Source organism: Opisthocomus hoazin, chromosome 6 (genome assembly GCF_030867145.1).
Source record: "Opisthocomus hoazin isolate bOpiHoa1 chromosome 6, bOpiHoa1.hap1, whole genome shotgun sequence".
Lineage (NCBI taxonomy): Eukaryota > Metazoa > Chordata > Aves > Opisthocomiformes > Opisthocomidae > Opisthocomus > Opisthocomus hoazin.
The window spans coordinates 57,851,196-57,865,450 of record NC_134419.1 but is presented as its reverse complement, the minus strand read 5'-3'; the positions used below and the strand labels follow the sequence as shown (position 1 = coordinate 57,865,450).

Below are 14,255 nucleotides of genomic sequence, written 5' to 3'. Positions count from 1 at the left end.
AGTCTCCACAGTGCATGGGGATTATCCTGCCTAGGGAGGCAGTCTCGCTGCTCGGTTTGCTAATAGGATTGGAAGATAGAGAAAACCACCCAAAAAAGCCAAAGTCTCCCTCTGATGGCTGGAATAAGGCATGGGCTGGGTGAAGGCTTAACGTTTCTAGAGTACCCAGCCCTGATCTCTGCCAGAGAGGCTCCTTAACCAAATTAGCACAGTTGTGAAGCCTTTAAAAGATTTAGATTCCCTGCAAAGTATCATGTCAGCAAGATTGGGTGTGCTCCTATGGAGAATAGCAGTAGCAGTGAAGGTAGGAGTGGGGTTAACACGTCTTTGAGAACAGCTCTTTCATTACAGCACTGTGAATTACATGCAGTGCAAGAAGTACTAAATACAGCAACCTCCTTGCAAATCCGCATCTGAATTGGGAGCAGATGTTTTGGGTTGACCCTGTTTGTCCCAGGTGGCCATTCACATGCTGCCCTATGAGTATTTTTGTTGGGAGATGTGGAACAAGGATGTGAGTGTGAGCCCAGGGAACCATAATTCCTCGTTTGCTGGTCCTTGTTTCTGCTTTGTTCTGCCTTTTTTTTTTTTTTTCTCCTGAGGGGTGAACTACAGTCTGAGCTGGGCAAACAGCAGAAATGCAAGGAGCAAGAAACCAAAATACAGTTTGTGTACATCAGGGTTGCTGAAAAAGGAGTTCAGGAGTATAAAAGCAGCCTGCAAAGAGAAAATAGGGCTAACACCTTCAGGATGTTTTTGCAGCTAATAAACCAGACAGCTTTGTTTCAGTTGCATATACTGTACTGCATATAAGCCCGAAGAATTAGCATTTGCAGCAGCTTTACCTTCCCATTCAAGGCTTTCATAGCTTCAACTGCATCTTCTCTTTTATTAAAGTGCACAAAGGCGTAGTCTCTAATTTTCTTTACTCTCTCTACTGCACCTGCAGAAAACATTGGAATATTAGTTGGAAATGGGTATTAGTTGAAAAATACAGATCTGAAAGAACAGTTGTGTTGGGTTATGGGCCCTTGGAGTGCAAAGGCTGAGCAAGGGTAAAAGAGCAAGAAGACAGTGTGTTCTTACCTCTTAAGAACTATATACCACGGGAAATAAATATAAAGGCTGTAAGGTTTCAAGGAAAGCTAGAAATACTTGAGGTCAGACACCAGGAAGTTCCTATTACACTGGAGTGGTTTTCTCCTGTCCAAAATGCTCTGTTGGATGCTACCTTCGGTCTTGTGTCTCCCTTTTGTTACAGACCACCGAGACCCAGATGGCTGAGCAGGACATGAAACTGCCCAGGATTTGGTGAGCTACAGGTAATGTCACCGTGTGATCAACATCTCCATGGTTTCATACGTGCATAGTACATGCCACTTGGAGGCAGCTTCAGGAAAACTGATGCTTCTGTTGTGAAACAAGGAGGCTCTTCTCTTAACTATTGAATCTAGATGTTCAGCAAGAATGGCCTCAGGATGTGTCAGGGGAGGTTTAGATTGGATATTAGGAAAAATTTCTTTACTGAAAGAGCTGTGAAGCTTTGGAATAGATTGCCTGGGGAAGTGGTGGAGTCACCATCCCTGGAGATGTTCAAAAAATGTGTAGATATTGCACTTCAGGACATGTTTTAGAAGGCATGGTGGTGATGGGTTGAAAGTTGGACTTGATGATCTTGGAGATCGTTTCCAACCTTAATGATTCTATGATTCTATGATTCTAACAAGCACGAAGTCCCGTCCGGGACAGAGCAGCCCCAAGCATGGGGAAGGGCTGGGATTGACGGGGCAGCAGGTCTGTGGACAGGGGCTGGCCTTAAGAAACAGCCTTTCCCTGTGTGGGTGGAGCATCCTCGGGATGGGGCCACAGGTGTGTAATTGATGGCCTTGCTGGACTTGTCAATGCAAGACAAAAGACATATTCGGACTCAAGCGCCAAGAGCCGAAGAGTTAACAAAGCGAGCCATTGACTCGTGTTTATCTTATCAAACAGAAGTAAGGGGGGATAGCCCATCACTGTAAATCAAATGATCTGTGGAGCGCAGCGGAGGCCGCGCAGCCAGAGATTGCTTCGGATAAAGAACAGATGGCCCTGGAAGTGCATACTAAGTTGCCAGCTCCATAGGCGTGTCAAACTGCTGAGTCCCACTTCTGACAACACGACATTCCATGCCAAGAGCCAATACATACGCAATAATTGACTGAGTCCTGCCTCTCAAAGAGATTTGCAAACATATAAAAATTGGCACTAGAAAACTCTCTTTGGGAGGAGGAGCCAAGCGAGAACTTTACCTGACGGGCGGGTTGATGAGCCTGAACCTCTCTTCCCTCCCCAAGAAGGGATGCCTTTTTGGTAAGAGTCACGCCTCTGACTTTGTCAGATGTATCCCCGGGAACACATTGTTAACTAAAGTGCTAAACCATTACTTTGAGCTCAGTTTTTGTAGACAGTGCATTTGTCAGCGGCAATCCCGAATCTGTGATACCTGTCGCTTGAATAAATTACCTATTGTTTCAACTTAGCGAAACCGTTTCAGTGAAAGTCCTTGGAAGGGCTCTGACAGGCAAGTTGAATCTGATAAGTGGCTACACACTTAACCCTTTAGATATAAACCATTGACCAAGTCTGGGACTAGGAGTAGATCTAGCCACACTTAGACTCTCCTTTGAGAGAGAGTTTAGAAAGCAAGGGGGTCTTCTCTGAACCTTGAGACTTAACAGGAGGGCTCTCCTTTTGCCGCTTACCAGACTCCCTTACCCTCTTTTAACGCAACAAGGTGGCCAGGGATTCCCATCCCAGAGGTGGCCCTATTCGCCTGGACACAGTCCCAGTCATCTCACTGCAGCTGTGGCATTGGAGCTGCTGGGAGCAGTGTTGAGCTGGAGACCCCCACCCTGATACCTCCACTCTCAGTCTTTCTACACCTCTGTGCTTGCCCACAAAAACTTAAATGTAAATGGCTTCTTCTTCTTCTCTTCTATGTCCATCCTCTACAGCTTTCACTTGTCAGTTGCTCTGCTGCTGGGAACTTTTCAGCACTGAGATACTCAGCACTAGTAAGTTTGTCTCCGAAATAACCACACCGGTCCTATTCCCTGTGGTCACAAGTTTTAGATATCTACCTTTTCTTGTCTTTTCTTCATCTTCCCCACTCCTTTGGGCTGGGAAGCACATTGTCAACCAGCCCCAGCCACCAAGACTATAACATCCCCAAACATATCCTTTGGAAATGTGGCTAAGGGTTGCTGAATGCCTCTTCTGTTGGCTTCTTATCTTTTAAAGCTGAACAGGTGCACAGGAAAATGTCATAAAGGCACAAAAAGCACTTACTTAAATTACTGCGGGAGAAAATGCATTTCTTTGGAGTTCAGGGGGAGGCATTAGAAGGTCCAGAGGGCTAAATGAAGCCTGTCCCAGCCTATAATCTGAGCAGTGTGCGTGTCTTCAAAATGACACTGGAACGGTAAGTAGCACTTTGTGTCTTTATGGGATCGGAGGGTGATTTTCTAAGCCCGAAGTTACAGGAGTTATATGATGATGCCTTTTTTGGAAATCAAGGTTTTAATGAGCTCTCTGTGTTTTGAAAACCCCCCTTCTGCCTCCTTGAGAGTGCTCTGTGTTGCTGATCCTCGCTCGAGCCAAAAATCTTGCTCTTGCCTGCTTCTGCCTCTGCTGGGGCAGAGCAATGTGGTACCCATCCTTGGGTCATCTCCACAGAAAGACGGTCTGTGTGACATTACAGGGGGAATATTGTCCCCTTTGGTACATTTAAAGAGCATGACCTTCCTTCTGGAAACTTTGCCAGGGATGAGGGGTTTTGCCAAAATTTCTAGGGAGGGAAGACAGGGTTTTTCAATGACACAAGTGATACACATGTCTACAGAAGTCACCAGGCACTGAATTTGGCACAGGTTTAAGGCATGATACTTGTGCTATATTACAACTTGGGACAGTTGGTACAAGTGGTACTGAAATGAGGCAAGATAACCAAGGTGGGGAAGTGAATCATTTCAGACTCTTGCTGACTAATTTGATTGTAATCTCACTGTAATATAAACTGCATTTGCTCAGGTTTTACTATTCTGATGTTTATTTTTTTAAAGCATGGCACAGCTTTAAAAAAGGCATTCCTTATTTTACCCATAATAAATACAGCTGTCCATTTAAAAAAAATTTAAAAGAATTATCAACATGAGAAGTAAAATCATAAAGTGATGAAAGGAAAACTAAAGATGATACAGATCTTCTGTTATTGTACTAGAAAACTTCTCTTAGGAGCAAAGCAGATGACTGTTACTGAAGCGTTAAATGGGCATAAATGTGTTTCTGGGAAGTGTAAGCAGTTCAACGTTCAGGAGCAAAATTGAGCAAATAAAGGAGGAAATAGTTAAGAGAGTTGGATGATATGTATTTGGTTCAGGCGTAAAAAGGGATCTCTGACAGCTTGATGGTGGCTAAAAGTATTAGCCAGAAACATTAAAAGGACAGAAAAGACTCATAAAGAAACCTCATAAAGACTTTTGCATTGCAGCCTTGTACAAAAAAAGTAATGTATAGAGCAGAAGTGAAAAGTTAGTGAAGAATTAAGCTCTGTAGTGTATTTTAAAAAACTAATAGAAGGAAGTTAATAGGAATGAGATGAAAGGCAATTTCATGTTGCCAAGCATAAGTTACTAATACCTGATGGACTGTGTGGCTTGGACATGCAGAAATGGGTTATTTTTACTTTGTTGGTTTTGGGTGGATTTTCCTAAAGCTGGAGCAACTCAGAAGTAAAATCTACTGTGAAAGACAGCAGGATTTTTATTCCCAACAAACCTACTTGCTTTTTGAAAAATCTCACCCTAAGTGCATGTCATACAGATCATGAAGGAATACTGCCATATTCTGTGTTAAATGATAAGCACCGATTATTCACAAATTTACAGAATAATATGGGGTTTTGTATGAAAATGATAGAATTTGGAATTTAGATAGATTAGATAAAAAGCATTTGTATTAAATCACTCTGTTTCTATGGTCACCCATTGCCATAGAAGAAGAATGCTGAAATCATCCAGCTGATTACCCAACTCTCTTTTTAAGGAAGACTGAAATAATTAAAAATAATTTTTATGATTTTGAACATGGGCATCCCCATGCAGCATCTTGTATCTCTTCCAGTTGCAAATCATCCTAATAAGATTGGCAATGTTTTTAGCTGGAAATTAAGCAGCAGTTAATGGGATGACATTATGTGCATGTTGGGTGGGAGCCTTCAGACTCCTGGCGATTTTTGTGGCATTACACATGAATATTTTACAGCGGAAAACCAGTTATTTTTATCTCTTCCCTTGGCATTTTATGAATGAAGAAACGCTTCCATTTGCAGTAACACTGCTTATTTAGGAGGTAGCATTTCAATGGGTCCCTACCTGGTTTGATGCTGTTGAACTCCTTTTCTATGGTCTCTTCAGTGGTTGAGAGCATGAGGTTCCTCACGTAGAGAATTTTTACCGATGACATAGTGTCCTCGTCCACCTCCACTTCTGGTTCTGCCCAGTCAACAGCGATAGGGTGCCCCCACAACTGGATCCTTCCTTTAAAGGAATTGGCGTAGTCAATGTCAGACAGGGTTTGGTTCCTTTCACTTCTGCTTGGAGACTATTTCATATGTCGTATGAATAGCAGAATAGGCCAATTCTACAAATGGGACCAAAAGAAGCCTTTCTAGCACAAAGCACAGCTGCTTTGTTAACTCTTTTCCAAAAGCAGATGGTCACACTTCCAGCATGTCTAGTACCTTAAGTGCCTGCAGAAATGCACCATCCAGAATTAAAGAAGTGAAAATATGGCATGATTCACGAACATCTGCATTCCCTGGAGTGCTCTCTAAAGGGAAATATTCTAATGAACTTGGCTGCAAAAGTTTAATTCCCTAGATAATAGGAAAGGGATTCAGAAGTCCCAAATGGATTAAAATAAATAGTAAAAGCAAGGATGCCTCTGTGTGCAAGTATTTGAAGTCGTATGGTCCCTGCTGGGTGAAGTTGCAGCAGAAGTAGTAGAAAAGAGGTACAAAAAAAGTAACGAGGCATAAAACAGGGTGTTGAAGAGAAGTCCGTGGTCTCTGTATCCACTGGATCAAGCTGCTAAGAGGCCGAGAATAAAAAGAGCAAATGAAGAGGTTGTTAAAAGTGATGTTGTCACCATGTTATCATGCTGAGGTCCAAACTGTTTGCACTGAGTCACCTAATCTGTTGGGTAATTGACTAGTCAATTAGTGATGTTTAATATGTAATGAAAGCTTCCTGCCACAGCCTTGTCGTAAAGCTGTGGGAATCACAATGATGAGCAGCAGGACACCAGGTAAGGCAGAGGGACCTCTATGTAGTGACGGTTTCTTCGTGTCCTGTCTTCTCCAGACAGCAATGATACCTTTTTCTTCCTTTTTATCTTCCCTGTTCCTTCTGCACATCTTGCAGGGAGATCTTCCTCCTTTTCCTCATCAGGAGTGGATGAAATTGGACCACCCACTAATGTCCAGAGCCCCAAATTTCATATGCTCTATCTGTGGCCACCTTTTTCTCTGGCGATTTTAATCAGCCCAGCAGCTAGTTCTTTGGATGTACAGTAGGGACCATTTCTGGCTTAGCAGCGTGGTAAATGCTAGATATTCCTTCCAAATAATGAAATAAAATGCCTGCCTCTTCTGCAAATGTTGCCCAAAGAGTAAGTGGGTCTTTCTGTAGTTTTTCTTTCTTTCTCCCTGATCGTTACGACACGAAGATTGGGTCCTCTGAGGCCTTAATTATGCTAAAACCTGGAAGAAACCTGGGGATGTCTATGCCGGTAGAGGGAAAATGACAATCCTGCAAAACGTTTCTAGAGACATCTAAAAATGGCATCCTATCTTGCGTCTCTGCTTGGATAACCCATCTAAGATGGGATGGGAGCTCCAAAATAGAGGAAAATTAGAGGACGAGGGTAGAATTTGGAGACTTATTTTTTGCAACAAAAGTGAAAATTAAGAAACAAAACAGAAAGGGGCTGCTCCCTGCTAGGAAGGCTTGTGAATGAGCTAGGATTTGTGGAATGAGGTTGGGCTGATATTCAGCTTTCAGCACTGCCCATTCTGACTCCAGCTGTTAGCAACCAGAAATAGAGAGAGGGCTGTTAGTGGCAGCCAGATGAAATGAAAGACCACGTGCCCCTTTCTGAATCACCATTTTCTGTTCTCTAGTGGAAATAAAGACCTGGTTGACTCTTAGCAAGAAGCTAAGCTTGGTGCCTGCATTAGCTTCTTGCTAAAACCCAGTCTTCCTCCACCCTCTTGTTTAACCGGGAGACAGGACAGAGTTTTCATAACAACCGTCTCCCTTTTCAAGCATTTCTATCTCTTCTACAAATTTCCCTCAAAGAGTAGTGAGGTTCAGAGTAAAGGAAGCATATTGATTATGATATTCTATCTCACATTAATCCAATGCATCATGTGGAGACACATTCGGTTCTGACTTGAAACTTTTTTCAAGTTCCTCCTGTATGTTTGCAACACCAGAAGATTCTGGCTCCTGTTCAGGCCTTTGAAATTCCCCAAACTTTTTACCAAGCTGTCCCTGAGTTGAAAATCACTAGTGCATTGCACATGTCTGTTCAGGGCTACATGCTCATTTCCATCTGTCTCGCTGCCTTTGCTCAGATTTCAAGTGCTCTGCTCCCTCAAGGCTGCTATTGGCAGCTGTGGCTGTGCCTGCTCCTTCCTTCTTTCTTGATATAGAAACCAAGAAAAAGTTGTGCTGAAGCTCAGACCAACTGAATGTACTCCCACAACCAGGGAGATGCAAAACTGACACAGAAAATGCAGAATAAAAGGAAAAATTGTCAGCGTGAGCTATTCCACAACAGCTAAACATACTCAGTGCTTGACATGATGTTCTTTTTTAACAATAACAAAAAAGGATTTAAACAACTCATGGTGTTTCATGGACTGTCATATAGAAAAAGTGAAAGTAGGCTGGTGAGTTATGAACAAGTCTCAAAACAGAAGGCTTATTGGATTCTTTCACCAGCAAGTCAGCTGCATTCAAGCAAGCAGTGCAGGAGATGCCAAGCATAAGAACATGAGAAAATTGGTGAAATCACTGCAAACGCACTTAATGTTAAGTGACACCTTCATTTAACACCTGCAAAACTGCTCTCTGCTTCGCAACGGTCTTTGAATGTCCCCCAGCACTGAATTGCATAGACATATATTTTATATTTTTAAATCCTAAGGAAATTCCTCATTTGAAATTTTATTCCCACATGGAAAATATCCATTTTCAAGAATATCCTTAGTACATTGTCAAGGCTGGATATGTTCTTGGATGCTTTCCTCAGTGATGCTCTCTGAGACACTGTAAATGAGGCTATGTTTTATATATAACCCAAGATAACGACAGGATAATAGATATCCTACAACAAAGCTGTATGGATATACACAGGTAAATCCATCTGGCTGTATTTTTAATAAATTCAAGCTCCTAAATGAAGATCATGGATAATTAGCATGGTGCTAAATCAGGATCTGTAGTGAATTGTCCACCCTGCACCCCAGAGCTGGGACAATTCCCTCAGTCAGCCATGGTGTTTTGGGGTCCCTCCTTGCTCTGAGTGTCTCTACCAGATGAGATGAGAAAACCCAGCAGCTTTTGCTTCCTTGGGTATGTGGGTTCTCTGGAGACTTCAGTCTCACCACAGTGCAACTTGTACACAGATGACCCCTGAGATGAAGCCATCCCTACCACCCTCTCCATCTGTACTAACCTGGGAGCAATTTTCTCCTGGCCATTGCTGCTGCCCGATGGCTTTCATATTCCACAAAAGCAAAACCCCGGTTTTTGGTTTTATCGGCTGCGCTAGGGTAGACAATGACGTCCACGACTCCGTCTGTGACTTTCTTCATCTCTGCTAAAATTTCCTCCCTCTTCTTCATTTTGGGGATCCCTCCCACAAATAGGCGGCAGTTGTCTACGCTGGCACAGACTCCAAGGAGACGCCCATTCCTGTGTATAAACAACATTGCTGGTTTGGCAGGAATCATAGAATGCTTAGGGTTGGAAGGGACCTTTAGAGGTCATCTAGTCCAACCCCCCTGCAGTGAGCAGGGACATCTTCAGCTAGGTCAGGTTGCTCAGAGCCCCATCCAGCCTGACCTTGAATGTTTCCAGGGATGGGGCCTCCACTGCCTCTCTGGGCAATCCATTCCAGTGTTTCATCACCCTCATGGTAAAAAATTTCTTCCTTATATCTAGTCTAAATCTACCCTCCCTTAGTTTAAAGCCATTACTCCTTGTCCTGTCACAACTAAAGCTAAAAAGCTTTTCCCCATCTTTCCTATGGTCCCCCTTAAGTACTGAAAGGCCACAATAAGGTGTCAGGATCAGTTCTCAAACAGAGGGAAAAATTAAAATAAAGCCCCCCTCTTGTTGCAAAACACAAGGTCGAACACAAGGCCTCCTGTTCCTATGGCATGTGTTGCTTAGGACTTTCAGGTGGTCTTGCTTAACACAAGATCTAACATGAAGGCTGCCACTGTTAAATTTAACATCGAAGTAAGGCAGCACAGTTGAAATGAAGGATTTGAGATCACAGAGAAATCAAAGCCATATTTTGCTTTTGATTCCTGCGATTCTCCATTTTGCTATTTGCAAAAATGGCTGCTACCAGGCAACAGTACCTACCACCTGTTGTGACAGCAGTGACTTTTGTATTGCCACCAGTATACACCAGTGATTTGTAGCTTTCCAGACACACTGGGACTCTTGACTGAGGTTTTGGGGAAAAGAAATCCCTTGTCCTGGGGAGACACCATTTGGGGGCTTACTGATGTCAACTGTTGTGTAGGCTCCAAAGTAAAAATTTCCTTACATGCACTTTGATCACCTCGTTGTGGTCCAAGCACCTCTTGCAGGTTTCGAGAAGCTAAAAATTTCTTTAGAAGAGTCTTTGGAACAAGGGAAGTAAGCTGAGGAGGTAGAGGTGGAGGAAGTCTGATCTTTAAGACCCACTGGCCTCTGATAAAAGTCATGTTTCCAAGCCCTCCCCATCTGCCTTCTGACCTGCTCATTCTTAGGGTTGCTAGTAAAGCAATTCACAACTCATCTTTTTCCTTTCTTTTTTTTTTTTAAATGAAAGCCATAAAATCGCCAGAATGTTTTATCTTTGAAGGCTTCTAAGCAAAGGCATCTACTCATCACACTTTGAACTGGAAAAAAACATTAAATGTGGTTGAAATCAAAACAAAACCTCTTGACGGGCCCATATGTTGTTGATTTCTGGCTGTTTTGTTCCCAGTTTTTAGTCACAAACATGAGGGCTTTTTCTGTTCCCATCTATTAGGAAATGTCATTGTTTTGCCTGTTGGTTTCCATCCTATTTCATGATTTTTTGCAATCTCTCTGTCTCCCAGAACATATCTGCAGTACAGCTCATGAGAGAGACTGTGGATAGTAATAAATAAACAAAAAAAAAACAGACCAGAGGGGAACATGAAATAAACACCAACAGTCAGGCAAAAGTTAATTTCCAAAGCAAAATATTTTTTCCAATGTTCTGGTAGATTGGGTTTTTTTTTGTAAGGAAGAAATTTCCTGCAAAATATTTTGCCTCTGATGAGTCCTACACACAGCCTTTGTACTATGGCATAAAGCAACGACTGCACAGGGAGGCAAGAAATTATTTCCTCTTAAAGCTTAGGTGTCTAAAGAACCCTCCTCTGGGCTGCAAGGATAAATATACCTTACATAGCAAAATAGATTAGTATGTATGATTTAGAGTTGATGTGAAGGTGTTTGCCACACTTACCTGATTTCATAATTATTGAGTTGCTTTATTGCATTCTTTGCCTCCTGTTTATTGGAGAACGTCACAAAGGCATAGCCCCTGTTGTTTCCATTGAAGTCCATCATCATTCTCATTTCATAGATTTTGCCAATCTGCAAACAGAAAGAAAAAGGGTTGTCAGCAAGGTGTGAGGTGTTCAAAGAAGAACAAGTTTTTCCTTGACTATATCACATCAGAGCTCCACCAAGTCAAGGGTAGTCTGGGCCAAATCATCTCAAATTCAGCCTTAAAATGAAGCTTTGATCATCAGTAACCTCTGCAAAATAGCTGCCCGCCATAAATTCTTACTTTTTCGCATAGTGGTATAAGTTCATCTTCAAAGAGGTCTCGGGGCAGTTTCCCAATAAAGATCTCACAACCTCTCTCTGGCGGAGGGCCATCCCAGCCAGGTGGTGGGCCTCCATATTTCCTCTGCCCATTTTCCTGCCACAGAGAAAAATAAAAGCATGGTTTATATGCAGATTTTGAATGTGGATGTAATCAACCCCCTCCCAGGGAATGACATGTTAGACATATTCTATTGCCAGTGGGCTGGAGGCAGAGGCCCTCCTTCCCTGCAAGCAGCAACTCTTTACAGACTCATCAGATAGAACATAGTGTACATTGGCTGCCCCACTGCCATATCTGTACTGAAAGGCTTTGATATCCCAGTTAGTATGCTAGCGATGTACTGGAGAAGAGTCTGGTTTGTACCTAGCTGAATTTTGCTAAGGAACATGCATCAGTGCATGCTCTGCAACTCATTTGCTACTTCAGATGTCCAAGATGGACACAGCCAAATACCTCCTTGCAAAATGTAGGTCATCTTGGCCATGGGAGGTGAACCTCTGTGGACTGTAAGTTGTGGACCATGTAATATCACACTTACAAAATTTATAACTTGTTGTGGTTCTTCATCCCTTCCAAAACATGTATTAGCAATGATAATACCTCTTATTTTAGTAATTGAGGGAGAACTTCCTACTATAGAGTCCAAAGAAAAGATACTGGAAGGATCATGTTTGAAAGCAGAAGGACTTTCCAAAAGCAGAAGGCATCTGGACCTCAGAATGTGCTAACACAGGGGGAAAACCAGGGATGAAGGTAGAAATTTGCCGAGATGTAGACAGAGTGAAAGGGGCCAGTCAGGGAGCTCAAAGCATAGTTGGCAGTAGGTGATGCTGGAGCTGCTCAGTGTGCTTGAAAAAAGATGTATGTGCCAGCAGTTGAGCTTAGTGAAGCAGCAGAAATGCTTGGTACAAGGTGTGATGAGGACCCTGGCCTGGAGATGGACATGGAGGGAAGGTGCACCCCAGTGCCCACCCCCTTTCCCAGACCTGGAAGCGTGAAGCCCTTTTGCTAATTATGCCAGTGATTTCAAAGGGAGCCCAGCAGGTGAGGAGGTCTGAACAGAAGAGATGACAGAAGGAGCCCCACAGTTGGGAACGAGGAGGGCCATCATTGGGGGAGGCCAGGCAAGGGGCAATAGATGATGCCTGCCTATCCAGGAGTTTCTTTGGGCAGAGAGCAAATCTTGGCCCTGAATAATACCCAAATATGTGAAGACCAGCCAATATTTCCTGTTTTTGCTATGTTTTTGCCAGGTGAGTGTCTCTCTGGTCTGCTCTCCTATTGTTAACAATCTTTCCTGTATTTCTCTTCCTTCCTTCCTTCCTTCCTTCCTTCCTTCCTTCCTTCCTTCCTTCCTTCCTTCCTTCCTTCCTTCCTTCCTTCCTTCCTTCCTTCCTTCCTTCCTTCCTTCCTTCCTTCCTTCCTTCCTTCCTTCCTTCCTTCCTTCCTTCCTTCCTTCCTTCCTTCCTTCCTTCCTTCCTCCCTCCCTCCCTCCCTCCCTCCCTCCCTCCCTCCCTCCCTCTCCTTCCTCTCCTTCCTCTCCTTCCTCTCCTTCCCTCTCCTCCTGTCCTGCAGCAATGCTCTGCACCCAGAGAAGCTGGGACTCTGGTCATTTTTCTGTTTTTGGCTCCCTGATGATTTCTGTAGTCGTTTCCCACTCTGGGATTATTCCAGGCAAGAGAATGCCTGTACGGATGACTTAAGAGGAAGGCCTAAAGCACATAAGCAAATAGGGATCCTTGCAGGAAAACAAGAATATACCACAAGCTCTTTCAGTTTCCTGAGCCTGTAATAGGCCTTGAATTATCCATACTCATTCCTCTTTTGTAAATGTTTTCAGCATAGCAATGGAATCATAGGGACATTTCAATTTATGAGTGAATTCTTACAGCAAATCTAACATGACGTCTCAGGCTATTTTTCTGCCTGTAGTTTAGCTGAACTGCACACATTGTCCACATGGGAATTTTCCATCTCTCAGTGGAAATTTGTGATGGTTGTGTTTTGTGTTGTTGCGGTCATCTGCAATCTTCATTGGCATGACAGATGGAGGAAGAAGCTGATCACCTGGAGGAATGCTGAGCTCATCAATAATGGTCTGAAATTGGCCTGAGGAGTCTTACCATCCCACTTCAAGCAAAGTGAGAGACAATCAATAAAACTGTTTTTTTTTCATTTTATCAATGTATGTGGGAGGTGGTGTGTGAGGAGGCACAGAAAGACATAAAGCCTTCTCTCAATCTGAAGTAGCTTTGTTTGTGGCTTGAAGGCAGCATCTCAGTAAACTCATCTTGGCAAAGGGTCTGGAGGGAAGGAGGATTTTGTTTTCACCTTCACAAAGAAGAGTGACCCTGGCATGCACTGAGGAAGAAGGTGCTTGGCTGCACCAATAAATAGGTTGGAAGAAAAGCCCAAAGAAACATGGATAAGAAAAATAGGAGAGCAAAAAAAAAGCTAAAATGGAAAAGGTAGGTAGAAGGAAGATGGGGGGTGGGGGGGGAAGGGATGGTTTGTGCTGGGGGTTGAGATCTTGTGGTTTAGGAATGAGCTATAGCCAGATGTGACAGCACGAAAAACTGAAGGCCAGGATAAAGAAAGCAACGGCAAGTACAAGACATGGAGAAGTTCGTTATGTTCTGGAGCGGGTACAGCAGAAAACCTATTCAAGGGCAACAAACCCAGCTGCTGGTCTGATTCTGGAGCACACAGAGGACAAAGCGCTGTAGGAAAATTCTTTTTCCCAGGAGTCTCAGTTTTTGCTGTTGTTCCCTCTAGTGCTACACTAGTAGCACTAGTACTACTACTGTTGTGCCCTTCAATGCCTGCTACTGCTACACAAAGCAAAGCAGCCACCTGCCTAAAATTCACTGTTTTCAGGCACTTCTTCAAGGGTGTCAGGATGGTTATATTAGTCCCCAATACTTTCAAAAAATTAGCTTCTTTTGGTCACGCTAAGTAAGAAAGACTATTTCAGATGGCTTTTGTAGGACATGTCCAGTCTCCATCTGCCCTAACCTGAGGAGGCTTCGCACTTGCAGACATTGAAGACTACACTGGGAGAA

At 43.3% G+C, this 14,255-nt stretch overlaps 1 protein-coding gene across 4 annotated transcripts in view; it reads right to left on the bottom strand.

Annotated features, from left to right (window-relative positions):
* The window catches only part of A1CF (APOBEC1 complementation factor), a 40,809-nt gene that overhangs the window by 19,610 nt on the left and 6,944 nt on the right, over nucleotides 1–14,255 (bottom strand). For 3 of the 4 annotated variants that reach the window (XM_075423239.1, XM_075423240.1, XM_075423242.1), the window contains 5 exons: nucleotides 11,152–11,286; nucleotides 10,825–10,955; nucleotides 8,785–9,023; nucleotides 5,415–5,579; nucleotides 846–943 (listed from right to left, as the gene is read on the bottom strand). In XM_075423239.1, coding sequence (XP_075279354.1) covers nucleotides 846–943; nucleotides 5,415–5,579; nucleotides 8,785–9,023; nucleotides 10,825–10,955; nucleotides 11,152–11,286 — 768 coding nt within the window. The remainder of the gene's footprint in view (nucleotides 1–845; nucleotides 944–5,414; nucleotides 5,580–8,784; nucleotides 9,024–10,824; nucleotides 10,956–11,151; nucleotides 11,287–14,255) is intronic. The other variant, XM_075423241.1, reaches the window with a different exon arrangement.